The sequence below is a fragment of the Colletotrichum gloeosporioides genome (assembly GCF_011800055.1).
Source record: "Colletotrichum gloeosporioides strain Lc1 chromosome Unknown consensus_85, whole genome shotgun sequence".
NCBI lineage: Eukaryota > Fungi > Ascomycota > Sordariomycetes > Glomerellales > Glomerellaceae > Colletotrichum > Colletotrichum gloeosporioides.
In genome coordinates this window covers 475,109-499,260 of record NW_025544730.1, presented here as the reverse complement: position 1 = coordinate 499,260, position 24,152 = coordinate 475,109, and the positions used below count along the sequence as shown (strand labels likewise).

At 53.6% G+C, this 24,152-nt stretch overlaps 8 protein-coding genes across 8 annotated transcripts; 2 read left to right on the top strand and 6 right to left on the bottom strand.

The window, feature by feature from the left end:
- Positions 1 to 41: 41 nt before the first annotated feature.
- Positions 42 to 305, bottom strand: GCG54_00001353 (Sterol uptake control protein 2; the record flags this gene model as incomplete). Its single annotated transcript, XM_045401470.1, has 1 exon — positions 42 to 305. The coding sequence occupies one exon, from the start codon at positions 303 to 305 to the stop codon at positions 42 to 44; it is 264 nt and encodes an 87-aa protein (XP_045258472.1).
- Positions 306 to 662: 357 nt separating this feature from the next.
- GCG54_00001352 (putative acyl-CoA synthetase YngI) lies at positions 663 to 2,435 on the bottom strand (the record flags this gene model as incomplete). The annotated part of the gene is made up of 1 exon (XM_045401469.1): positions 663 to 2,435. The coding sequence occupies one exon, from the start codon at positions 2,433 to 2,435 to the stop codon at positions 663 to 665; it is 1,773 nt and encodes a 590-aa protein (XP_045258471.1).
- Positions 2,436 to 2,837: 402 nt separating this feature from the next.
- GCG54_00001351 (Aorsin) lies at positions 2,838 to 6,060 on the top strand (the record flags this gene model as incomplete). Its single annotated transcript, XM_045401468.1, has 5 exons — positions 2,838 to 2,875; positions 2,929 to 3,175; positions 3,236 to 3,723; positions 4,547 to 5,506; positions 5,562 to 6,060. The coding sequence occupies 5 exons, from the start codon at positions 2,838 to 2,840 to the stop codon at positions 6,058 to 6,060; spliced, it is 2,232 nt and encodes a 743-aa protein (XP_045258470.1).
- Positions 6,061 to 6,295: 235 nt separating this feature from the next.
- GCG54_00001350 (uncharacterized protein) lies at positions 6,296 to 9,532 on the bottom strand (the record flags this gene model as incomplete). Its single annotated transcript, XM_045401467.1, has 3 exons — positions 6,296 to 6,706; positions 7,370 to 7,822; positions 8,843 to 9,532. The coding sequence occupies 3 exons, from the start codon at positions 9,530 to 9,532 to the stop codon at positions 6,296 to 6,298; spliced, it is 1,554 nt and encodes a 517-aa protein (XP_045258469.1).
- Positions 9,533 to 11,309: 1,777 nt separating this feature from the next.
- GCG54_00001349 (PA-phosphatase related-family protein) lies at positions 11,310 to 12,499 on the bottom strand (the record flags this gene model as incomplete). Its single annotated transcript, XM_045401466.1, has 2 exons — positions 11,310 to 12,266; positions 12,320 to 12,499. 2 exons carry the CDS (start codon positions 12,497 to 12,499, stop codon positions 11,310 to 11,312), a joined length of 1,137 nt encoding a protein of 378 aa, XP_045258468.1.
- A 2,722-nt stretch (positions 12,500 to 15,221) lies between these two features.
- On the bottom strand, positions 15,222 to 16,915 carry GCG54_00001348 (Signal recognition particle 54 kDa protein-like; the record flags this gene model as incomplete). Its single annotated transcript, XM_045401465.1, has 2 exons — positions 15,222 to 16,739; positions 16,838 to 16,915. The coding sequence occupies 2 exons, from the start codon at positions 16,913 to 16,915 to the stop codon at positions 15,222 to 15,224; spliced, it is 1,596 nt and encodes a 531-aa protein (XP_045258467.1).
- Positions 16,916 to 18,128: 1,213 nt separating this feature from the next.
- Positions 18,129 to 19,499, top strand: GCG54_00001347 (uncharacterized protein; the record flags this gene model as incomplete). The annotated part of the gene is made up of 1 exon (XM_045401464.1): positions 18,129 to 19,499. The coding sequence occupies one exon, from the start codon at positions 18,129 to 18,131 to the stop codon at positions 19,497 to 19,499; it is 1,371 nt and encodes a 456-aa protein (XP_045258466.1).
- A 270-nt stretch (positions 19,500 to 19,769) lies between these two features.
- Positions 19,770 to 21,508, bottom strand: GCG54_00001346 (Cytochrome P450 monooxygenase sdnT; the record flags this gene model as incomplete). Its single annotated transcript, XM_045401463.1, has 2 exons — positions 19,770 to 21,010; positions 21,175 to 21,508. 2 exons carry the CDS (start codon positions 21,506 to 21,508, stop codon positions 19,770 to 19,772), a joined length of 1,575 nt encoding a protein of 524 aa, XP_045258465.1.
- Positions 21,509 to 24,152: the final 2,644 nt, after the last annotated feature.

Below are 24,152 nucleotides of genomic sequence, written 5' to 3'. Positions count from 1 at the left end.
ATTCGCTAACTCCATAGACGGCAGATTGTTCATCGTACAATCTAATGTGACTGAGGACGCAAGCGCCTCGGATTCTCGGGGCTCTTCAAAAAGAGTCTCGCATGCGTCGGAGTGGGATTGCTCTGGTGACACAGACGCAGTGTGTTCGAGAGAGGGGATATCTTCTCTTTGGATCGTAGAACGTCTCTGTGACTGCCGCTGTTGTGCCACGAAAACGCAATCCATTTGCAGGCGATCGCAGTGTCCACAGATTGGTCTGTTTTCATCGCATCGCACCCGTCGTAATTTGCAAGTCTGGCATCCATTCCGAGAACGGGGTCCAGATCTTCCAAGGCCTGTTGTTTTTCGTCGCCTTACGCCTCCTTGAGACGGCATGTTGACATGTTGTCGACACGAAACGACTTTTCCTCGCTTTGTGAAGCGGGGAAGTTGGGTGAGGGCACAGCAGACGATCCTGAATGCTATGCCTGTCTCCTCATTCATGAGCTAATGATCCGCACGCAGCCAAGGAGATAATTACCCCACGGGGATAGCGTGGAGTTTGCGGGGTGAACATTGGCTGACCCCGAATCGTCTGCACTTGCTGGAACTGCCTTTTCTCATTGCCTAATCATTCCACACAACATTTGGACAAATCAATTTGCGTTTATTGTAGATTGGCCTCAAAGTCTGGGTCTAGGCAACGCATTCTCGCCCCCTTTTGTTGCCAGGATCCCTGGAGCAAGGAGCCGCAAGTCCGGCTTCCTCAGTTTTCCGCTCGCCGTCTTAGGCCAAACGCAAAAGTCTGCGTGCGAGCCGAGCCATATTATGTACTTTGGTTGTTTAAATCTTGCCAGCGTCTCTGCTACCCAGGTCTGTAGTTCTCTGTCCGTTGGCCTGCTGCCACTGCTGCTGTCGGAAGATGGCTCAACAAAGGCACAAATTTGCTCCCCATATTTCTCATCTGGCACGCCAATAACAGCTGCTTGAGATATAGCCGGATGAGCTACCAGGCGTTCTTCGATCTCTAGGGGCGCGATGTTTTCTCCGCCGCGAATGATCATATCCTTGATGCGGCCCGTGATCACGAAGAATCCCTCCTCGTCCAAATACCCTTCATCTCCGGTATGAAACCACTCTAGCCCGTCCTCATCTGATGTTTGATGGGCCTTCCCAGTCATCGCATCATTCCCATAGTAGCATGTCTGAACGCCGTATCCGCGGAGCAGAATCTCTCCTCGCTCTCCCCACGGTACAGTTCTTCCGGTCGAAGGATCCGCGATACGTGCGGAGAATCCGGGGAACAGTCGTCCCGAAGTGATAGTGCGTTGAGGGATCGTATCTGTATCCCGCGTCATCGTAACGATGGACGAAGCTTCAGTCATGCCCCAGTTTGTGTGTGTTTGGGTGATTCCAAAAACGGACCACACGTGCCTCATGAGCGCTTCGGGAACAGCTGAACCTGCAAGTATTGCGAATCGTAGACTGTCAAGATTGTATCTGCTGAAGTTGGGATGGGCCATCTCCGCCACGAACATGGTAGTGACTCCGTACAGCCCAGTGCATTGATATTTTGGAATACAGACCAGAGTCGCCTCGATGTTAAAATGGTTGTCGGGAAGGATTATTGAGGCTCCGTGAGCCGCGACGGTGGCCAGACCGATAATGAGCCCGAAGCTGTGGAAGAAGGGAACTGGAAGACACACTCTGTCCGACGCCTTTAGATACATGGTATCTCCAATGAATCTTCCCGTGTTGTAGATCCCTTGATGAGTCAGGGCAGCGGCTTTGGGAAGGCCCGTGGAGCCGCTGGTGAACTGGAGGTTCATCATGTCCCTGCCGTCCAAGGTATCTTGGATTGCAAGTAGATCAACAACGTCTTTCATACCGCTTCTGAGAACCTCTTCGTAGTCCAGGGATACATCGCCAAACTCTCCGTTCGAGTGTGCGACAATGATCGTTTCCAGGGACGGAACTCCGGCCTTTAAGTTGCGTACCCATGGCTTGTAGTCATACCTGTCGAAACCGGGGACCATGACAAGGACTGAGACTCCGCAAGATGATATGACCGAGTGAAGCTCCTGCTCAGTGTACGCATAGTTGACTAGGGTCACCAAAGCTCCGAGTTTGGTGCAGGCGAAGAAGATTTCCACATACTCAATCTCGTTGCCCATGAGTATGGCCACGCGGTCTCCACGTTGGACACCAAGTGAAGCCAGCCCCTGTGCAAGACGGTCGCTTCTGTCGTTCGCCTGGGCGTATGTGAGACTCTTGCGCTGATGGTGAGAAGCCACCAGCAATGCGTCAGGCCTTTTCCGAGCTTGTTCACGTATGAGATTGCCGAATGTCTTGTTGATGATTCCCGGTTGGTCCGGACCATGTATGATGGAGCCGCCGCTCCTGGCTACCTTTGCCAAAGCAGCCATTCCGGCTCTGTCTGTCTCGATGTTGGCCATTTTCGTGGATGCCAACATTGACAGCGGTGGTTGCAGGTGATCTCACAATTACTCTACATATAACCATTAGGCAGTCGTAACTGCAATTTTTATCCATGTTTATCGGCGGTAATCAATACAAAATGAATCGAGACGGTCCTCGAACAGGCATCTGGCCTTTGCCGGATATGCGGGGTCCCCCCGAATCCAGTCTGCAGCCTACGCCGATCGCGACAGGCGATACGCGATACCCGAGACGCGATAGCCCACCAAGTCGGAACTAATTAGATGCCCGCTCGAATACCCCAAAAAATCTCACAACAATGTTATGCTAGTCTGACATCCCTAAAAACACCCCTTGCCATCTTTGGGTACCATAAGCTGACACTAACTCGACAGCTCAATTTCCCCCAATTCTGCGTAATGAAATATCACCAGAAGACGTTCGTTATTACAGGAGGGTAAGATGATTCAGTTTCGATCGGGGTTCAATTCACGGCTCACTCGTTCCTAGTCTTTCTGGCCTGGGTAAAGCTACTGTAGAAAGGCTTTCGCAACTTGGTGGCAATGTAGCAGTCATAGACTTGGCATTGCCAGATAAGACCAAGGAGGGACTGTCTCGCGTTCAGCACTTCAATGCAGATGTTTCAAAGACTCAAGAGATCACTGCAGCTGTCAACGAGATAGTTGCTTGGAATAAGGCAACTGGCTCAGTCATCGCTGGCGTTGTTAGTTGTGCTGGATTTCTGGGGCCCTCAAAGGTAGACCGACGCTCTTGGACACGGTACATCGATAAATAAGCTAACCAACAAATCTCGTAGATCATCTCGAAGAAGGGAACCTCTATGTTACTCGATCAGTTCTCCAAGGTCATTGACATCAACCTGATCGGCACAGTCGACCTGATTAGACAACTCGTTCCCTATATCGCCACTCAATCGCCAAATGCCAAAGGTGAGAGGGGCGTACTGGTCACAGTTTCTTCGGCAGCTGCATTTGATGGACAAGAAGGCCAGACAGCGTACGGAGCAGCCAAGGGCGCCATAGCCTCTATGACCTTACCATTGGCTCGTGATCTCTCATGCTGGGGCATAAGAGCCGTGTGCATCGCGCCTGGGTTATTCGACACTGGCATGGCGGCAAGTATGCCACAAAAAGCCAAAGAGAGTCTAGACAAGACGTTGGAGTTCCCCGCTAGACCTGGAGAACCGGAGGAGTTTGCTAGCTTGGTCGAGAACGTTATTGATAATTCGATGCTCAATGGCACTGTCATCCGCTTGGATGGGGCTGCGAGAATGCCCAGTCGCTTGTAATTTTGGGACGATGCATGATAACGGTCGCAGCAATAGACGAGCCGACTTTAGGTCATCAAGCAAGGAATTCCAGCCATCATGAGCCGATGTCATAACACAAGGAAGAGTAGGACCACGACCGGATCTAATCTTGGTTATAAACAAATAACCACCTCGGTAGTTCGGCACATCTGTCAGGGGTGGCATTCAAATTAAGCTTCTCCATTCTCCTTGAACCACCAATGGGCAATAGGGCATACTAAGTCCGTATCCTGCTGGGTCTCGTATTCTTTCGGGTCAACAGGGACATGGGCTAAATGTTCAAGCCGGAGTTCGAAACAGGCAGGTCGAATTAATGAAGAAGATCGATTCCTACAAGCTTGCCATCTGTAATATCTGACATCGCGTGCGAACGGTTAATCCGGCACTCGCGTTCGTTCTCGCTCTGCCAAATGCAAGACGGATTTTCTGAATCTTGGTAGCAGCCGGCCTTGAAAACATGCTGTGAAGTTCATCATGATCGTATTCTTAACACCATCACCTAGCAAATTGAGGAAGGTGGCATCACGATGTGCTTCGTGCAAACTTCTCTCAATCTAGCCGAGGAAGTTAAGAAGAGCCATGGACGTCAGTCATTCACAACACATCTTTACCTCCAGGCATTGTGTGTTTCGATATCACTGGTGAAGGGATCATGAGATCATTCGCTCTGCTGTCGCTGATAGTCTTGCTGTCGTTGGCTGCGGCTGCATCCACTTCTCAAAGCTCTCACAAAGTCCATGAGAATCGAAGCGGCCAATCTGTAGTCTGGACTAGAAGAGATCGACTCCCTCCCACAAGCCAATTTGTATTGCGGATCGGGCTGCAACAGCAGAATCTTGAACTCGCAGACACCCTCCTTTACGGAGTCTCTCACCCATCTTCGACCCAGTACGCGAAGCACTACACCCGACAGGATATCATCGACAAGTTTGCAGCATCTGACGAAACAATTACCGCCGTCCAGTCTTGGGTCTCAGCAAACGGCGCAAGCTCGACTTTATCCAAGGACAGGGGATGGCTGCATGTCAACACCACCTTGGCGGATGCAGAGAGAATGCTCCACGCTCAGTACTACGAGTACCGTCAGACAGCTGGGAACCACTCGACGGTGGCTTGCGAAGAGTACTCTGTCCCGGAGAATATCCAACGTCACATCGACTTCATCCAGCCAGGAGTCATTCTTGCCGCTCCTAAGACTCCCCAACTCAATACCAAGTTCAGAAAACGGGGCTTTTCTTCTGCCCAGAAAGCCGGAGCCGACCGGGCTGCCAACGATACCTCCGCATGCAACGACGATGTCACTCCGGCCTGCATTAAAGCGCTCTACAGAATTCCCGACAACACCTTGAACCACTCTCCTAATAGCCTGGGTATTTACGAAACGGGAGATTACTACGCGCAGGAAGATCTCAACTTGTTCTTCGCCAAGTACACCCCCACTTACCCGAACGGCACGCACCCCACTCTGGTCTCTATCGACGGTGGCTTTGCCCCGGCTGAGCCAAAGTTCGCTGATGGCGAGTCGGACTTGGACCTCCAAGTAGCCTATCCTCTAATCCACCCTCAGGCTGTCACGCTGTACCAGACAGACGACAAAATTGACACCATCAGCGGCGCGGGAGGCCTGTTCAACAATTTCCTCAACGCTGTCGATGGGTCTTACTGTTCTTATGACGCCTTCGGCGAAAAGGGAAACGATGACAACTTTGACGATGTGTATCCCGAGTCCCGACACCACGAGCCCCGACGGTTATCAGGGTAAAGTGCAGTGCGGTATCTCAACTCTAACGAATGTGATTTCCATCTCTTACAGCAAATCTGAAGTCGACCTCCCCTTCTACTACCAACCGAGGCAGTGCAATGAGTTCATGAAGCTGGCTTTGCAGGGCCACACCATTTTGGTCGCCTCAGGAGATGCAGGTGTCGCCTCTCACCCCTGGGACCCGTTCCCCGATGGATGTCTTGGAGAGAACAACACCGTATTCAATCCCAACTTCCCTGGAAACTGTCCGTACACCACGACCGTCGGTGGAACTATGATGTCCCCTGGCGCATCGGTCAGTGACCCCGAGGTTGCCGCTTATTTCCCCCAACAAGACGGGACCGATCACACGTACACCAGCGGCGGTGGCTTCAGCCACATCTACTCCATTCCGAGCTACCAGAGCGCTTCCATCAGTGACTACTTCGCCAAGCATGACCCGGGCCTGAAGTCTTTCAGCTCCCTCCATAATGCCACACACAACGACTCATCGCCCATCGGAGCGAACGGGGGTATCTATAACCGCATCGGAAGAGGCATGCCAGAGTAAGTGACAACGCACTCCCTATTTTGAGGACGATAGCTAATGCGGATTATCACCTAGTGTATTGGATGTTGTGACTATTTTTCCACCAGCCGAGGGACAGACCGCCCATGAAATCGGCGATGAAGATTCCAAGGACACTGTCTATGTGAAAGCGGTGCGTGATGCCTCTGTGGCCAGCGTCGTGGGCAGCAAACGACATCTGATGCCAAAAGGCCCCCATACAGACTGCGCTGGCCACCTACCAGCCCCAATGAAAGAAACGCAGCATGACGGCGAAGAGCATGGTGTACCGGGATACTTCAGTGGCATGCGCCCTGTAGTTGCAGTCATACAGGCCCTGAGCTCTCAACCGGTCATCGAGGCGGCGGTAGGCGGCGACGATGGCGTTCTGGGTAGCGTGATCCAAGGGAGGGTAGGTTTCGAGGTCGAGGGAGACCTTTTGCTTAGTGACGAAATCCAGGTGTGCCATGGCATCGTCTTCCGTACGGGTAGAAGGAACCGACGATAAAGAGGATGACCTGGAAGCATTGACTGTGGTGCGGCTCTTCCGGTGCATGGAGCTGACTCCATCGGAATTGTCGATGTCAGGGATATTCGAGCGGCGCAAAGAGGCGGGAGGGGATGCAATATCGGCATTGTGAGAGGCATCCTGGTCATCACTAGAGCTAGCACGAAACGTGCCACCCTGAATAGGCGGGATGAAGTTCTCCCATCTGCCTTAAATGGTCCCGATGCGGTAGCGGCTCATAAGTTGCTTTGACTCGATTAAGTGAAGACTGTGGTGTATGGCTGGTCAGCAAGTGCTCCCAACAAGTAATGCTTAATGGTACCCTCGATACGCGGGATCTGTGGCATTTTGCCCGACCATGTGAAGAAGTACCGACTTGTCGCCGCCCGGGTGGTAATTACGGAATCCACGCGTCTGCCTTGATGACAAAGTCGTCGAGTATGAAGAGCTTGCGGCCCTAGGCAATCAGCGTCTCAACGTCCCCCCTGGACAAGATGGGGAGTGTGTACCCGTTCATTTAGCTCAAGGTCAGCAGATCTGCAGCCGCAGAGAGGTTGTGTTGTTGTGTAGACCACTGAGAGTGCAGTATCGAAAGGCCACTATGTATATATGAGGTACCTTGATTGCGTGGGTGCTTAGGTAAATGTATAGTCGGTGTGTTGTACTATTGTCTGAGGTCCTTCATTTCTCTGCATAACGCCACACACAACAAGTTTTCACCCACCGGAGCACTTATTTTGGTCTAAGGCTAATCAGTGTAGAATTCAGGTGCAGCCAGATACATGAAAACTCCATTCAACCAACTGTTTGCGCAACCGCAACGCAGATTGTGAGCACTGCGAGGATAGTGCACCCCGGCATGAAGGCGTTCTGCAGATCAAAGTGGTCTACCCATATGAGCCAAGGAGCGGCAGACATGACCAGGAACACAACACAGAACATCAGCCACCAAAGTATCTTCTTCGCAGAGTAGCCCATTTTCGCATGCATTCCCCAGCCCATGGCCCTCATTGTCTTCTTGAAGTCCGGTGGCACCCTCTTCTTGGGAAGCATGGATACCATTTCGGTTTGCCCCCGAACTGCTCCAGGATCTCTCAGACCAGCCACAATTTGGGCGGCAACAAGCTTCATCTGGATCGCGTCGGGTGGGTTGATACCGTGTTCGTACTCTGGGATGTTACTGTTTGCTTGTGCTGAAGGCGGTAGCCCTACGTCCCCTAGATGAACCTGGTCCTGTCCTGTTTTGATGATGTAGAACTGGGAAGAATAATTAGCTTAACACAACAAATAGCATCGCGTCAGTGTTTAAGTAAAGGTCACGACTTAAGCCCGCTCTACTCGTGTCTCTTTGCCCCGTTCTGGAAACAGAGATCCGCAGGAGACCGTGTACGAACCTCTTTGAAGTCGACTCCTACGCATATCTTCCATGAAAGTTGATTTGGGAGCCAGCTAAGCCAGCCAAACCAACCATTCATAATGTTTCCCCTCGTCCTGTTCAGAGCTTGATTCGTTGGAGTGAAGAACTCGTCGTCTGTTTGAGCTTGTCTGAGATGTACCGGGTGCAGCATAATTTCTTTTGGTTCACTGAAAAATTTGTCTATGCACCAGTAAACCTCTCTTGATGGTAGGTGTTGCGGCACAGGTGGCCTTCCAGTGGTGCCACTCGACGCAGAGCCTCCTGCCTGTGCCCCCGGTAGTCCTCCAGTACCCACGACGTTCTGTTTGGCTCCTTGTGATGGTGGTTGGTAGCTTCTAGGCGGCACCGTGACCTGCCCTGAACCGGATGCCTGGGCGATCGGCAAGATTGGCTTGCCCGTCCTAAATGCAGGGACGCAGTATTCTTTGTACTGTCGAATCTCGTCAATCGATAGTATGACTGAAAGCTGCTTTCCGCCGTACTGCAGAGGTAAAGACGAGGTGCGCGTCAGCATCGATCAGAGAAACCAGGTGCATTAAAGATAGTGTCGCCGTACCTGCCACTCAACCCTCGTCTCCCCTTCAATGCAAGGCCGTGGAAGTGGTCGCATTGGTGCCCAATCGATTGGGTTTTCTGTCCGCCGTCGATCCGTAGTCTGAGCTCATCAAATGAAGACAGTTGTTGTTTTGAGACTCCTTCATGCAGCTCGACAAGTCGTGCTCCATCGTGGTGGAGCTTCCCGGCCCAGTTAGTGTGCTGATGTGATATTTGGTTATCAGTATGCATTTCGTGTCGATTATAGACATCATCGTGGTAACCCCCGAACGCTATGAGGCCTGAACGTCACAATTGTTACTGACCTGAATCAAATACTGGCAAATCTCTCGAGCTTTTGGGCGAACATCGGCCTCTCCCAGCATAGCGTTAAGCATATACCGTATTTGAGCTACCTCTTCGCAGCTGGTGCTGAGGGTCTCAATTGCTTGGATAACCTCTGGCTTGACTCTTTCCCCATTGTCAAACTGCATCCTTTTGCCATTGTCCACATTTTCGAACGAGTCTGACACAAACTTGGTTTTGTCAATGCGTGTCTCCGTTAGAATGGAGTGTCTGAATTCCTTGACGCCTTTGGATCCCCCCACTATGAATGCCGCAAGCTCTGTGAACACACATCCGAGCTTCCATATGTCGTTTGACAGTAGGATACTGGGGGATGGCAACTGAGGGACAGTCTCCAGCCTTCCCATGTATGCTGATCTGTATTCTGGGGCATCGTAGGGCAAGGCGGACTTTGCAGCGGTGCTTCCCTTTTGCCATGTTATCGCATCGCTAAGGTCCACAGATAAGCCGAAGTCAGCCAGCTTGAGAGTTGGTCCTTCATTCTTCGCGTCGACATAGACAAGTACGTTTGAGGGTTTTATATCTCTATGCGCCGTGTTCGACGTTTCGTGGAGATACGCTACGGCACTTGTAATGCCAATGAGCTGGGGCCACAGCCAAGATCTCTGCGTCGAAGCTATTTCCAGACTGTCATGGTCTCCTCTGAACATTTGTTTGAGATTTCCCAATGCTAAAGGGAAGGCAAACACATAGGACAAAGTGCCTTGAACTTCGCTGCGAAATGCTGAGAAGGTTTCGACAATATGAGGATGGTGGAGGGACTGTACTCGTTTGAGGCTTTCGAACTCATCTAGAAATTCTCTCAAAGTTGTACTTTGATGCAGTCGTTTGACTGCGAACTACACGCAGTTAGAATCGTCAGAAGCCGCATTGGCCTATAGATCGGGATTGAGTTGAAAATATCAAGACGCTGAGTTTTACCTACTTTCATAATGCTCGGCCTATGATGATCATATGATACGGAAGATAAGAACCCCTTGACATTGAAGACCCGTGAGGTCTGTCCGGACTCTACTTCTTCGCCATAGAGCCCCTCAATTACTTTATCCTTGCCTTGAGAAAGAAGGGTGATGTTCGGGAAAGATGATGATATGGCTTCCACGGAAACGGCCTCGCTCGTTGGCAAACCTGGGAATTGAGAGAGTGATTGAGCTTGGGGTATCTTTTTGAAAGCCGCTTCCTCCAGTGTCCGGTTGATCATTCGATTTCTGCCTGCTAACCTTTCCAACGCGTTATCAAATTTTGAATCCGAATATCAAGGCAGCAATAATTAAGCCAAACCTTTCATTCTCTTCACGCCATCTGGAATACTCCTCAGAGGATGTTCGGAGATATTCCTCCTCTTCCTCTTTGATTCGTCGTGGTACTTGAAATACCCATCGATCATCACTCATCTGAAGACACATGGTAAGCTTTTGGGGCCGCGGAAGATCAGCGGGTAGGATCACCTCAATAGCGAATTCTTCGTTCCCAAATAGCTCCTTCAAACACCGTAGAACGGTAGACTTCTTCAAGTAACGATTTGAAATCTCTTGTTGGATCATCCTATGTTGAAGCTTGTTTTATCGCGAAGAGTCTGCGAGATTGTGCGGTATTGTACTGGTGGTGATCAGTGGCCCACCCAGAGCCGTCAAGGATCAACCAAATCTCTGGCGAAATGCAGGAAGCAGTCTTTAAAAAAATTATACTTCTCTGTTCATAGCAGCTCAAGTGTGCCATCAGGCAGAATAAAATAAACTGCGGGGTAATGTCAGCTTGACTGTGTAAGATATTCGTTTACTTCGTCAGCAAGGCGCAAGATTGGGGGCCAAAAGGCTTGGCCTTGGCCACATTGCTTATCAGAACGCAGGCCTCAAGCCACAAAACGTGTTGACGCATCATTGGGCATCGGTAACGAAAACCACTTGCACAGTCAGTGCCGTACTGCGGCAAATCGTGGAGCAGGACCCGGCAGCTTTACGACCCAACCACGTAAGCCATGAGTCGCGCAGATGGGTGGAACCTCGATCCTCTCTATGTCAATAGGAACTTATTGACCAACAGGAAGACGACTTGATGCGTGTGGTAATTGGCATAATGGTGCTCTGTGGAATGTGATGGTTACCATGTCAAGTGGATATACCACCATATCATTAACCTCACCCACCGAGGCCTATAAACGCATTTATTGTCGAAAATCCTTTCAAGGTTCGAACCGTTGTGACAGCGACAGCGAGAGGATGCAGGATTATGGCTTCATTAACAATCAACTAGAACTATCATACAAGCGTCTGTGCTATGGGGTATTTTGATACGCAACAGGCCGTTTACTCATGACTTGAACTCCTTAGACACCGAGGTTGGAGTTGTGGCAGGCTCCCAACGCCGTTAGGCGCCTTACCATATTATAGCATACAAAAGGGTGCTTGGGCACGCTGACGGCCCCGTTTAGACCATGGTGTCAGGTGCTCTAGACCCCGAACCGACAGGCTTGCGAGCGCCAACTCCGTTGTCATAACCGTGGGTGCCAGTAGCAGCGCCATGGTGGTGGGCGTCCTTATCGCGGTGCAAAATACCGCCACCGCCGCGCTTGCCCCAGCCAGCCTTGCGTGTGAAAACCGCGTCGTACAGCTCAGCGTCAAAACCGTAGTGGAAGGCCTGGCCGCGGTTGAGGGGGATGTGGTTGAAGCGGAAGTCCCAGACGGCAGCATAGGTCATGCGGTAGGAGGAGAAGGCGAAGACAATACCAATGGCTGCACCAGCAAAGATGTCGTACCAGTTGTGGAACTCGTCAATGGTGAGCGCACCACCGATGAGGACGGCACCGAGGATGGGGATGTAGGTGACGATGAGCTTCCACATGGCGGGGTGGTAGTCGGAGAAGACCTTGAGCTTGGCGTTGAGGTACAGGTAGAGGTAGACGAAGCCAGCGAAGCCGGCGGTGGTGTGACCGGAGGGGAAACTCTCAAGCGAATCGTTGATCTCCTTCATGTCGCCAGTACAAACCTCCTTCGTAACGTACAAATTAGCGTAGCCAGCGGGGCTGTAGCCGGCACGCGCAATGCCACCCTGGGTGGAGGTGACGCGGGACAGATCGGGCTGGCAGGCCTCGAGGAAGTGGGGACGAAGGCCGCCGATGAGGAACTTGATGAAGACCTGGAACACGGCGGCGCAGATGAGGGAGTAGAGCAGGCCGATGACGGCGTTGTTGACATCCCAGAAGGAGCGGATGCGGATCTGCATGAGGAGGATGATGACGATGGGGATAACGGAGGCGAGGAAGGCAGCGAGCCAGATGGGAATGACTTCGTTGCGCATAGGGTAGGCGAATTGAGGGTAGACAACCTCACCGTCGGAGAAGGTGACGGCGAAGGAGCGGTTCGGGGCGGGAGGGGCCATGTAGATCTGGTGATTGTTAGAAGTCGCGTCGCTAACGAAGGTATTGATGGAGGACTTACACCGAGGCCGATGGCACCCATGCAGATCATGGTGATAATGTCGAGCAGCGTTCCCTTCAGCCATTGTCCGAAGCTGGGGCGACGGGACATGGTTAACGGCTCTCCCCTGTCGGAGCGCACACCGTGGCCGTGGTGGCCGTCGGCGGGCGCGTCGCGAGGACGTCTGCTGAAGAAACCCATCGTGGTATTTTGGTGTTGGTTGGTGATAGCGATGATCTGCCTATGGGTGTTGTCGAACTAAGACTGACAAGAGAATGCCAAGGCGGGATGGCTGTGCTTGTCCCTCGAAGAGCTGCTGCACGAAGTCTTGGCGAGATGTATGATGGGTGGCTGAAGAGACAACGTCGAAAACGAAGGGAGGGCAGACTTCAGTTTTAAGCTTAAGGAATAAAGTGTGGTGCACTGCTCGTCTGGCAGGCGGGAGCTTGCAAAGGGGCAGGCAAGCAATCTCTCCGTAGGCTGTTTGACGTCATGGTTACCTTGGGTACCTACCTTAGGTAGGTTGTCCTGGTGAGGGTGAGCCGTAAGGGAAGTCCCGATTGGGGGCAACTGCATCGTCGATTTGAGACGAAGGGCAGGCAGGCAGGTACGAAGGACTGCCCGCCCACCTGCCGTTCGTTGGAGGGAGGACCGAGGGAAGGAAAGAGCAAGCGGCAATCAGTACACACGCAAGCAGAGACCACAAGAGGCCACACGAGGCGTCTGCCGTGCAGCAATAATAGTGGGTTTTCCGTATGTCATTTCACTCATTTCACCCATTCACCACGTCCAGCCGCACCTCATTTCAGGCACTTCTCCCCAAAGGGCCCGAAGGGCGAGACAGACAACTTGCCTAGCCGGGTAGCACAGCGAGACATGGTTCACTTTCCCTGCTTCTTTTGGGATTTCTGTTACGCACTAGTACCCCGGATTGTGGCTAGTGGTCTGCCGCCGTTGTTGCTTGTGGGCGCTGAACTGTGGCAGACTGCAGTTGCCCGCCTAGTAAGTGAGCCGGTGCGGTCATGATGGTGTGGTGGTGCAGGACGAGAACCAAACTTTTGCGCCTCTCAACCGTCTGAAAAATGCCAATCGACGTCATCCCGCCTCAGACGCGTGGGCATCCTTGGCAACAACGGGCCCGTTCCCGTCGTCAACCCCCCCTGTCACGGCACTCCAGATCCGACTTCGCCAATCAAAATCCCGGACGGCCAGCAGTCGAGAAAAGTCTGGACTCGATGATGCCACAAGGGCAAGCCACGCCCATACGAGAGAACCATGAGGCGCTACCAATACCTCGAATCTCAAGCCCCGGTCGAAACATTTTGTTGAAATTGGACGATGGCACCGATGGTCGACGGCACGCACAGGGCGGCGGGAGGTTTTGCTCCGACCCCTCTGGTTAGTTCCAGGCTTGCCTGCGATTCACCTTTTTTCGCAACGGGGCGCCGATCAGCCAACGCGTCCACGTCTTGTGACATATCGCGGCTCTCGAAAGATGCAGCAGCGTTTTGTGGTGGACCGGGTTGCTCCACTGGTGATGTCGATGTTGGTGTCACTTTGTTTGGCGCTGCATTTTGACCGATACGAGGCCGGCAGAGTGGATTTTACACGGGATTTGAATCCCAAACACGACACCTCCGAAGGGCTAGATCACAACAACGGCCACGATGGTCGACATCTACAGCCGGCGCCATGTGCGCGGCTTCTCGCTAATACAAACAACACCACGTACACCTAGCTACCTTAGGTAGGGAGGCCTAGCATTAACGGCGGTTCGTGCCAATAAAGAGAACTAGCCTTGATGCGGATTGATATGGAACAATTTCATGCCCCCCGACGAGCTTATTGATTTAGACACGCTCATGGCATAACGCGTGAGAACGTAAATCAGACAGCACCTCGGCAAGAGAAGGGACATTGTGCCAGGTGGATTGAAGCCTTCCATCTGATAAAACAGAGTTTCAATTTCTCCGGTCCGCGCAGGCCCGCTCGGCCCTCTACAAGCGTAGCGATGGAGACTAGACGATGATGTAGAAATTGCAATTTGTACTGGACAGCCAAAAAGCGCTCATTAATCCCATGGCTACTATCAAAATTAAAGAACGTAGCAATCAGAGAGCTCGAATATGTTGCGGATGAGCGGTCGCTACCAACTGAGTCCCCTGAATAATGTCTCAAATCTCAGCGCAACCCGCCCCAGGCCCAATCACCGCCCCATGATCATTACCGTCCCCGATCCTGCACCAACGTCATCCCCCGCCCAGCGCCGAGCCGGATGTCCGGCCGGCTCCGTACCGTCTCCGCACGCCAATTGCACCTCACTTCCCGAAAGGCTTCAAGGCTCGTTCACGTGTGACATGATATCTCTTTTCAACGTCATGTTTGCTTACATGTCGCCGATCGGGCGCTGCCTTGTTGTAGGTGCGATTGCAAACGGTCCGTGACTGTGCTGAGGAAGATGATGGACTGGTGATGAGGCCAAGGTTTTGTCGAGCTGGCTGAAATATCCCATCGGGCATGGGGGCTGCTTCCCAAGAGGACAAACCCCAAAGTAAAACCCAAGGAGAACATGGCTGACTGCCTTTGAATCAATGGGCGCCAAACATCTCCAGTCAAGAGTTCAGGAGATTATTAGCACACGAGTGGCTGTCTGGAACTTGAATCGGTCATCAGCCAGGCAAGTGTCCGTGAAATCTTGAAAGGCAAAATCAGTAGAAGCTGGATGAATGCAGTGTCGACAGCAATGGGTCTGATTGTATTCCCCTCCGCCAAACGCCAGTCCTATGTAATACGAGAGCTCCGAATATGGTCCCACCGCCTTCAGCGACTCCAATATCATGTCTTCATCCATGTGTCTCCTGTCAAGTCGCTCTCGACGAAAAACCTCACTTTATACGAACGTCGTGTTGGGTTCAGTAATAATCTAGCGTCTTCCTCCGCGACCGCCGCCCATGCCGGGCATGCCTCCCATACCAGGCATGCCGCCGCCCATGCCCATCTGCTGCATCATCTGCTGCATCTGCTGCATGTTGGGCATGCCACCGCCGCCGCCGCCTCCACCGCCGAGCATCTTCATCAGGCTGCCCATATCCGGCATGCCGCCCATACCGCCTCCGGCCCCGGCGCCGCCCATGCTCTGCAGCCGCTTCTGCATCGCCGCCAGCTGCTGCGCCTTGTTTCCGCCGCCCATCGCCGACTGCGCGCGCTGCATGTTCTTCATGTTGCCGCCCATCTTCTTCGCCATGCCGGCCATCATCCGCTGCTGCGTGAGCAGATCCTCGACCTCGCGCACCGACGTCCCCGAGCCGTGGGCCACGCGCGTCATCCGCGTCGGCTGCTCGATGAAGAGCTTGCCGTCCGAGTCGAGCTCCTTGTCCGTCATCGAATCGCAGATGTAGATCATGCGCTTCAGCTTCGCGCTGCCCTCCTCGTCGTCCATGCCCTGCATCATGCCGCTCATGCCAGGAATCATGCCCGCCATCTTGGACAGCGGGCCCATCTTCATGATGTTGGACAGCTGGTCCCGCAGGTCACGCACCGTGAAGATGCCCTCCGTGATGTGCTTTATCGTGTCCTTCTGGTCCAGCTTCAGGCTCTGCACGTGCTCCACGAGGCCAGCCATGTCGCCCATGCCGAGCAGCTTCTGCACGAATTGCTGCGGCGCGAAGCGCTCGAGGTCCAGCATGTGCTCGCCCGTGCCGATGAAGACGATGGGCGTGTGTGTTGCGGCGACGGCGGAAATGGCACCACCGCCGTGGGCGTGTCCGTCGGTCTTCGTGATGATGATGGCTCCAAAGTCTGCCGCCTCCTTGAACGCCTTCGCCTGGGACTCGGCCTGCTGGCCGATGGATGCGTCGAGCACCATGATCGTCTCGTCGGGCCGGATCGCCGTCTGGATATCCACCATCTCCTGGAACAGAGCCTCCTCTTGCCTGTGTCGACCTGACGTGTCGACGATGATGATCTCAAACTTCTCCTTCTTGAACTTCTCGACACCGTCTCGGGCGACCACCGCGGGGTCCGTCTCGGTCAGGGAGCCGTAGTATGGGATCTTGGCCTTGGTCGCGTTCTGCTTCAGCTGGTCAAAGGCACCGGCACGGAAGGTATCGGCGCACACGAGGCAGGCCTTGAAGCCGCGGGCCTGGTAGTGGCGGGCGAGCTTCGTACATGTCGTCGTCTTACCGGCACCCTGCAGACCGACGAACATGATGATGTTGGACTTGCCCTTCTTGGGCTTGAAGGGCTCGGAGTGGGGGTCGACGAGCTTGACGAGCTCGTCAAAGACGGACTTCTGGATGAGGCGCTTCTTGTTGACGGCGGGGGGCAGGTCTTTGAAGTTTACGGTGGACTTTATCGATTTTCGCAGCTGGCCGACGAGGCGCACGTTGACGTCGGCCTCGAGGAGGGCGGCGCAGATCTCCTTGAGCATTGCATCGAAAGCCTATGGTGTCGGGACGTGGTTAGCTAGGTGAGTCGCTGGTGGCAATGCGACAGCGACAGACGGCGGCGGCGGCGGGGCAGGGGGAGAAGGGCGCGCACCTTTTCGTCGAGATTGGCCTCTCTTGTGAGATTTGTGACGGCCGAGTTGATGCGGCGGCCGAGATCTTGGAGAACCATGGTGGGCGGGTGCGGCTTCGGCGCCGACTTTGGGTGGTGTGGTGAGGCTGGGGGTGTTGGTTCGTGATGCTCTCGGCTGGGCTGGCGACGTTGCAAATGGGAATTTGGCTACGAGGTGGGATGTGGATTCTCGATTGTTGCGCTAGGCCGTCCAAAGCCAGTGCCACCGAACCGAATTCCATGCGTCTGAATGGTGAGTCTCTGCGGTGGAGTTGGCTGGGGTCCATTTGATAGGCCAAAGTGGGGCGTCGGAGACACTATTTCTCCAGACTTATAGGTACGTATACAGTTGGATCCAATTGATACACACTGCTTTCTGCACTGTGAGGCTATCACCGATGAGTTTAGGGGCATGTACTTGTTGATCAACAATTCAGTGGCTTAAGGCTAAAATTTCACCTTACAGTCCTTGACACTCTTTATTCTCCGTTGATATGAACGCTAAAGCCTTGTAATCACACTTGTCTAGGTTGGGCAATATTCGTCCTCTTGATCAGATAATTAGAAATCCAATGCACTGTGGGGGAGGACATATTCATGCTGGAATCGTCCCACCTAAGACACATGTTGTATTGAACATTTGATTTGGCGTACATACGGTGATATTCTGCTCCAATATTTCTCTTAGGCTTGCTTTAAGTTCAAGACATGCTTCGATTGCTGACGTTAGAAGCCCCGGTGAAAGAACGATTGAAAATAACGTCTGCGCCTTGCAGCAGTGAAAGCCACAAAGTACTGGAACTTCTGGTGACAGGCTTATACATTGATCATGTGAAATTGGAAAATTCGCTTGGACCCGTTTGAACGCCTCACGGAACCATGGGACATTAATAACACCCCTCTTGATGTTGAATCTACGAACAACTTAATTTCTTGAAACTCCCTACTATCACATATGATACTTAGGGCACATGATGAATTAAGCTATGAGAGTCGGAATCATTTGAGCCACATAGGCTCAAACTCAGCAGAGACATTGAAGATTTTGTTTACGGCTTGACGTTGAGCCATAACGGTGCAATGTGCAGCCAAATCACATCAGGGTAAACTAAAAGAAAAAAAAAAAGACGGAAAATATGCTTTGCAGCTATTAAAGTTTTCTCATTGTCTCAAGCTTGGAGGGCTATAAACGTCTTGAGATCCCCCTATCTAACAGTCGAAAGCAATTTGCAGAACACGTAGCTTACTGAACAGCCGCAGAAAGTCACCCATCATGAGGCCACCCAACCAACTCGTCTCCATGCTCTGCATGGCCGGGGCAGCCTGTGCCGCAGCCACAAAGTCCACATATCGACTTCTACCAGACTTCGCCCCGGTTAGCCTAATCGATCGCTTCGCCAACTGCTCCGATCCTCCTGCCGGTCCTGCTATGTTGGGCGCTGCTCATCCCCAGTTTGACACCATCCTCAGCACTAGGGAAATTGAATCGGCGATATACGGCTTGAAAAATCACTTCAACGTCACGTTGACGGCCGCCCCGTACAAAAGCGCCATGGGCTTCACCACGGTGGTCATCAGTATCCCCCCGACGCATGGTCGGAAGGATGATCTGAATGATACGCAAAAGAAGGAGAACAAGACTTCTCATTTGGATCCCAATCGCCCGCGCGGTGTTCTTCTCACCTCCGGCTTCCAGGGCCGCGAGCGCGGCGGCCCAGACAGTCTCGTATACTTCCTGTCGGACCTGCTTCACGCCCACAAGAGCAAGAAGGGTTTGACCTACGGCCGCGTAAGATTCTCCCACGAACAGGTTGAAACCGTGCTCAGAGAGGGCCTCACCGCCATCCCAATGGTGAACCCGGACGGCATCGTCTGGGACCAGAGACACAACAACTGCTGGGGTAACAACCGCAACGGCTTAGGCGTCAATGTTGACCGAAATTTTGACATCGTCTGGGACTACAAGCGCTACTTCTCCAAGGACGCCATGGAAGTCGCATCTGACATGCCAAGCCACGAGCTCTACCACGGAACAGAACCCTTCTCCGAAGCAGAGTCGCGCAACGTCAGATGGGTCATCGAAAACAACCCCGAAATCGGCTACTTTGCAAACGCCGGCCCGCAGTCTCCCCCCGGCGTCGAGGGCCGATGGGATATTGACACCACGATGAGCGATAATTCATCCATGAACTGGCGGAACAAATTCTACGACGGCAAGCGCGGCTTGCTCCGTAGCGATGAAGGCAGTTACGGTGAGTACATGGTCCCAGAGGACTACAGACACGTGTTCGAGCGAAAGCACGATATTGAGGGACAGATGATGGCCGTGTTCGGAAGACAGTTCCATACGATTAGCGTAAAGAATCCGCTTCTGAGTCTGGCCAAGATGCTGAGGCTGGAGCTGAGCGCGTCCGGAACGGCCACGGACTGGGCGTACAGCCGCCACATCGTCAACACCACGGCTACCAAAATATTCTCCTTCAGGATGAAGTTCGGTCGGACGAGGGCCGAAGCCGGGGCCATCGCCCGGAAGGGTGGTTGTCCGTTCTACCCGACCAGCGAGCAGTATAGGAGCAGTCTTGCTGAGGCTGCTGCGGGATACATGAGGTTTCTGTTGTCGGCGGCGGACAACACGAAGGATTAGACAGCGTACTTGGATGACGAAAACAGAGGAGTTTCGAAAAGTCTGGGACATCAGTTCGATACAATCCACGCATCACGCAAAAGTCCTTCATTAAATCATTCATGTACGGCCCCGCGAGAGCCAATCTAATTTTTGTCTATCCCCAATTCCCTCATGGTGGCCTTCTATGTCGTGATTTTCATTCATCATCACCCGGCCGCGCCCAATTCCGCGCAGCCAGGTTCCGTGTCCGTCAACTCCAAACGCACTTGCGCTGAAAAATGGCGCCATTCATCCAGCCTTCGGCAAGAAACGAGCCCTCACGCCTGTGAGCATGGCCATGAAGTAGTACTCTATCTCCTCCTCCGGCGGCATCGTCACCTCGACGTCGAAATGCTCCATCAAAGCCGGTATCGTCTTGTACACAACCAACTCAGCCAGATGCCTCCCGGGACACATCCTTCCGCCCCCACCCCATGTAAGATTAAACCGCTCCATACCCCTGACGTCCCTCTCCTCGTCTAGCCAGCGATCCGGATTGTATTCCTCCGCGTCAGGCCCAAAGATCGACGTGTTGCGGTGCAGTGAGACGGGGTTGCATCCGACTGTCGTCCCGCCCGGGAAGAACTGGCTGTGGGCGGTGAAGCCCTCAGGGGGCACGGTTCGGGGCAGCGCCATGCCGAGGACGGGGTAGAGGCGCTGGGCCTCTTTGATGGCGGCTTGCGTGTATGCGAGACGCACCGCGTTGTCGTAGCTCTTCGGATCTGAGGGCGAGGCGCAGACTTCGTTGGATATCCGCCGCTGGACGTCCGGGTGGGAGCCGATCATGGACATGATGGACGTGAGGGCGGAGCACATGGTCTCATGGCCGGCGCCGAAGTTGGTGATGGCCATGCGGCGGAGGTACTGCTCCGAGAAATCCGGCTTGTCCTTGTGAAGCTGGATCAGGTCTGTGAGGAAGTCATCCTTGCGGTCGTTCTTGGGCACAGGCTTGCCGGCGAGCGAGTTCGTGATGCGACGGGACACCTGGCGGTACACGCCCGTGAAGAAGGGCTTGAAGTTCTTGGGCGTCCTGTAGGTCACGCGCCACAGGTTGGCGAAAGCCCTGCCGAAGGCCTTTGAGAAGAGCTCGGCCTTGACGGCCAGGGGGAACAGGCCGAAGACGGACTTGCGGCGCCAGCCCTGGTACCCGTGGCTGCTGGACTTGTGATCGGTGCCGTCCCTGAGGTAGTTGGGCGACCACGAGATGACGAGGGCGGAGAGGGACTCAACGGCGATGATGTGCATCCACTCTTTCAAGTCGATCTCTTTGCCGTCGAGGGCGCGCAGGGTGGAGATGACGCGCGCCAGCACCGCATCGAGGGCGGGCTCGTGGCGCTTGAGGTGGTTGGTCTGGTAGAGGGGCCCGATGAGTCGACGTTGCAGCCGGTATCGAGCAGTGTTGCGCTCCGAGAGGAGATCCAACGTCTCTGGGGACGTGAAGGTTGGAAAGGGGGTAAACGTGATGTCCGGCCGCTGAAGGGCGGTTGAGACTGTCGCCTGACTGTAAGCCGAGTCATAATAGTCAGGGAGGGAGAAAAAAGTGGAAGATACTACGTACGATAAAACTCTGATTTCTCATAGCCACTTCCAGCTCCTTATCGGCATACGAATTAACGGGCGTTCATGGCTCAAAAGCTGGCTAGTTGGAACTCACTGTAGATGTGCTTGAACGCGTCAACTGAGTCGAACCAGACCTCATTCGGCCCAACCCTCACCATAGGGCCATACCGCCTGTGAAGCGTCTTGCCCAGCTCCAGCATGCGCCCATTGCGGGCGTGGTACGCATACCAGATGTTGGAGAGCGCGGCAATCTTCGGTCCGGGCACGCGTGCCAGGGGGTGCAAGACGAGGCGATAGGCGATGACGATGAGTGCGACGACAAACAGCACCAGTGACGTGACGGCCACGGGTCCCAGGAAGCAGTAGAGTGCTAAGCCGCCAAATCCGAGCTGCTGCGGGCTGAGGACTCCGAGGCCCGGAGAAGGCATCGCCACGCCCGGCGGAAGCGTCCGAAGGGCGAAGGGTTGGTTGGATAGTATTAAGGCTAGGGGGGAGTTAGGAAAGGGTATGTGGGTGAGGATAGGGAGCTTGCGTGCGTGATGTGGCGGATGGGAGAAAAAGGTGGCTGCGGCTGCGGACTGCGCCGCGCCGAAAGCCTCAGCAGCAAAAAAATTCGAAAAATAATTCACTGGAGCGGCGGCTGCCCCGTTCCGGGGGGTGGGGCCGGGCCGACAACTGAGGCGGGGTGTTGCTGGATAGGGGAGGCCGCTGTGGCCAATTGAAGCTTGGGGGCCGTTCACTGGGCTTCCCCTGCCGGGCTGCCGCTGAGAAGCACCCGCTGACAGCTGAGGTAGGGGAGTTAGGGGAAGCTTACGCTGCCGTGGCTGGAATACTATAGGGCGCTTATGCGCTGCGTCAGGGGGAAGCCCCGCTGTTTCGAGCGGGATGATGGGCCCAGATTTGTGGTTCGCTGGGTTCCCTCCGGCTTCCAGGAGCCGAGCTTACACGCAATGGAGCTGGCCCATCTTGAATCCCATGTGGGATGTGGACAGGCGGAGCTCTCCCAACTTGAAGGTACTCAAGCTATCTTCTAGAGATGTCTTTTCCATGTCTACTGTCAACATATTGGTTTCACGTTGGACCAGACGAGATTGAGCAGGAGTTGTAAACGAAATCATTTCAGCGAGCATTCAGCAACATTGATGGCTAACAGGTAAGCAAACCTGTTGCTCATCTCATAACAAGCTCAACTAGCTGCAGTATCACCCCAAGAGTCTGATGTCAGGGGTACCGATGGGTGGCAAGCGGTCAGACCTGTTCTTGTTTGTTTGGTATAGATCGACCTGTCCACGTCAACCTGGAGATGCACCCATCAACCTGGGATGATCAAAATAGCTTCACCACTAGCATCTTATCTTGCCTAGTTTGTTTCAAGATTTCATGGTATCATAGTACATAGCTTATTTCTTCAGCTTTTGGCAAGTTTATGGCGCGGGAGAGTGGTGGGATATCATGGCCCGGGACGTGGTGATACGCAGGAGAGATGAGAAAGGGACGATCGAACGGAATAGGGATCCCGAGAGAAACGCTGGATATTGCCTCATACAGCGGAGAATCATCTGCTTGGTGGCATTCTGGAAAAAGAAGCAAAATACACAATGTCATAATATTCAAGTAAAGGCCGTTCTCGGAGCTCCAGCCTGATACATCGTGAAGGCTCTGTCTCGTACTACACGCAACCGTACTGACCATCATCATCAAATGGAAACCCACAAATCTGGGAACTATTGGATGGATAAACTTTGATATGTCGATCCATCGATGGCAGGATATTCTCCGTGATGGTGTGATGAGTGCCGTCGATTATGCTTCTGTGCAGGAGGCTAAAGTGAGCAAACCCGCCGCCATTGGGCCCAGCATGTGGACTCTCACCTCTAACCATGTCCGTGTTTTCTTATCCCCCATTTCGGTTGATCGACGCAGCAGGAGAGCTTGAATCAAGTTGATTGTGGTGTACGTTGCCTTGTCCGAGCTAACGGTTTCATCACTTGCACTCCACCAGAGCCTTCTCCATTTCCACTCGAGGACGTCAACCGTCCCAATTGGGACAAAGTCAACTGAACTGTTGTGACGAACATGTTCCCATCCCTCTTCCAAGAATAGACAGACGCCAGGCACAGGAGTCTGCGCCAGAACTTACAGAACTGGGCTGAAAAGACGCGCGCCAGAGAAAGGGCGAAAAAAGTCCACGTCATCTGCTGGCTCCATTATCAAGGAGGCTACATGGGATCTTCCGTCGCTCGCCATACTGCGCGTTTGTTAGCCAACGCAACGGCAATCATGCACTGGAACTCTAACAAAACTTGACAACTCCGAAAACGCCGTTTTGGGAAAACTCGGCCATCGTCGTCCGATGTTCTCTATCAATTTCGCTATGCAGGCAATATGGAAAAAAAGAAGTAATTCGACATTGTAGAGACAAAGCCCTCGCCACATTCCTCGAAATGGTTGGCTCATCCGCCCCTGGCCCCAGTGGGAGACCAGCCTTTCGGGGCGCTACCCGGGATCCTAATTCGGGAAGTGGGCGGGCTTGCGTGTCCAGACCAGCAAGGGACAGGGGGCCAACTAACACTGTCACCGTCCACCACATCCACCACCACCACCAGTCGACAAACCGCGATGCTCCAAACCAGACGTTTCGAAACAAACGGTCTCGGAACGCCAATCGATTTTCACAGACTTCAGATGCTAGGGCCCCGACGAACGCGCTCCTTGTCGGGGGCCGATCCCTGGATCAACCGCGCCCAATGGAACCACCCTCACTCAACTTGACACCGCCCGACTGGGAGTGACAGCCATCAGCGGCACAGGAGCCGCGCAAGCGTACATGCCACGGCCCAGCCGCTGGCTGTAGCTGTTCTCTCTAGATTGCAAGCAGTGGTTCAAGCATTGTCTGGTCCCGCAGCAACGGGGCTTTTCTCCGTGCCCTTCGATCATAGCGCGGCGGAATATTGCCTGACGGGCCCAGAACATCGTGGAGCCACGGGGTTGATTGCGGAGCCGCGCCGCGTTGTCTCCAGCTGTGCTCCTGGGAGGAGCTCTCTCCAAGGCAAGGCGTGCCAATCTATTCAC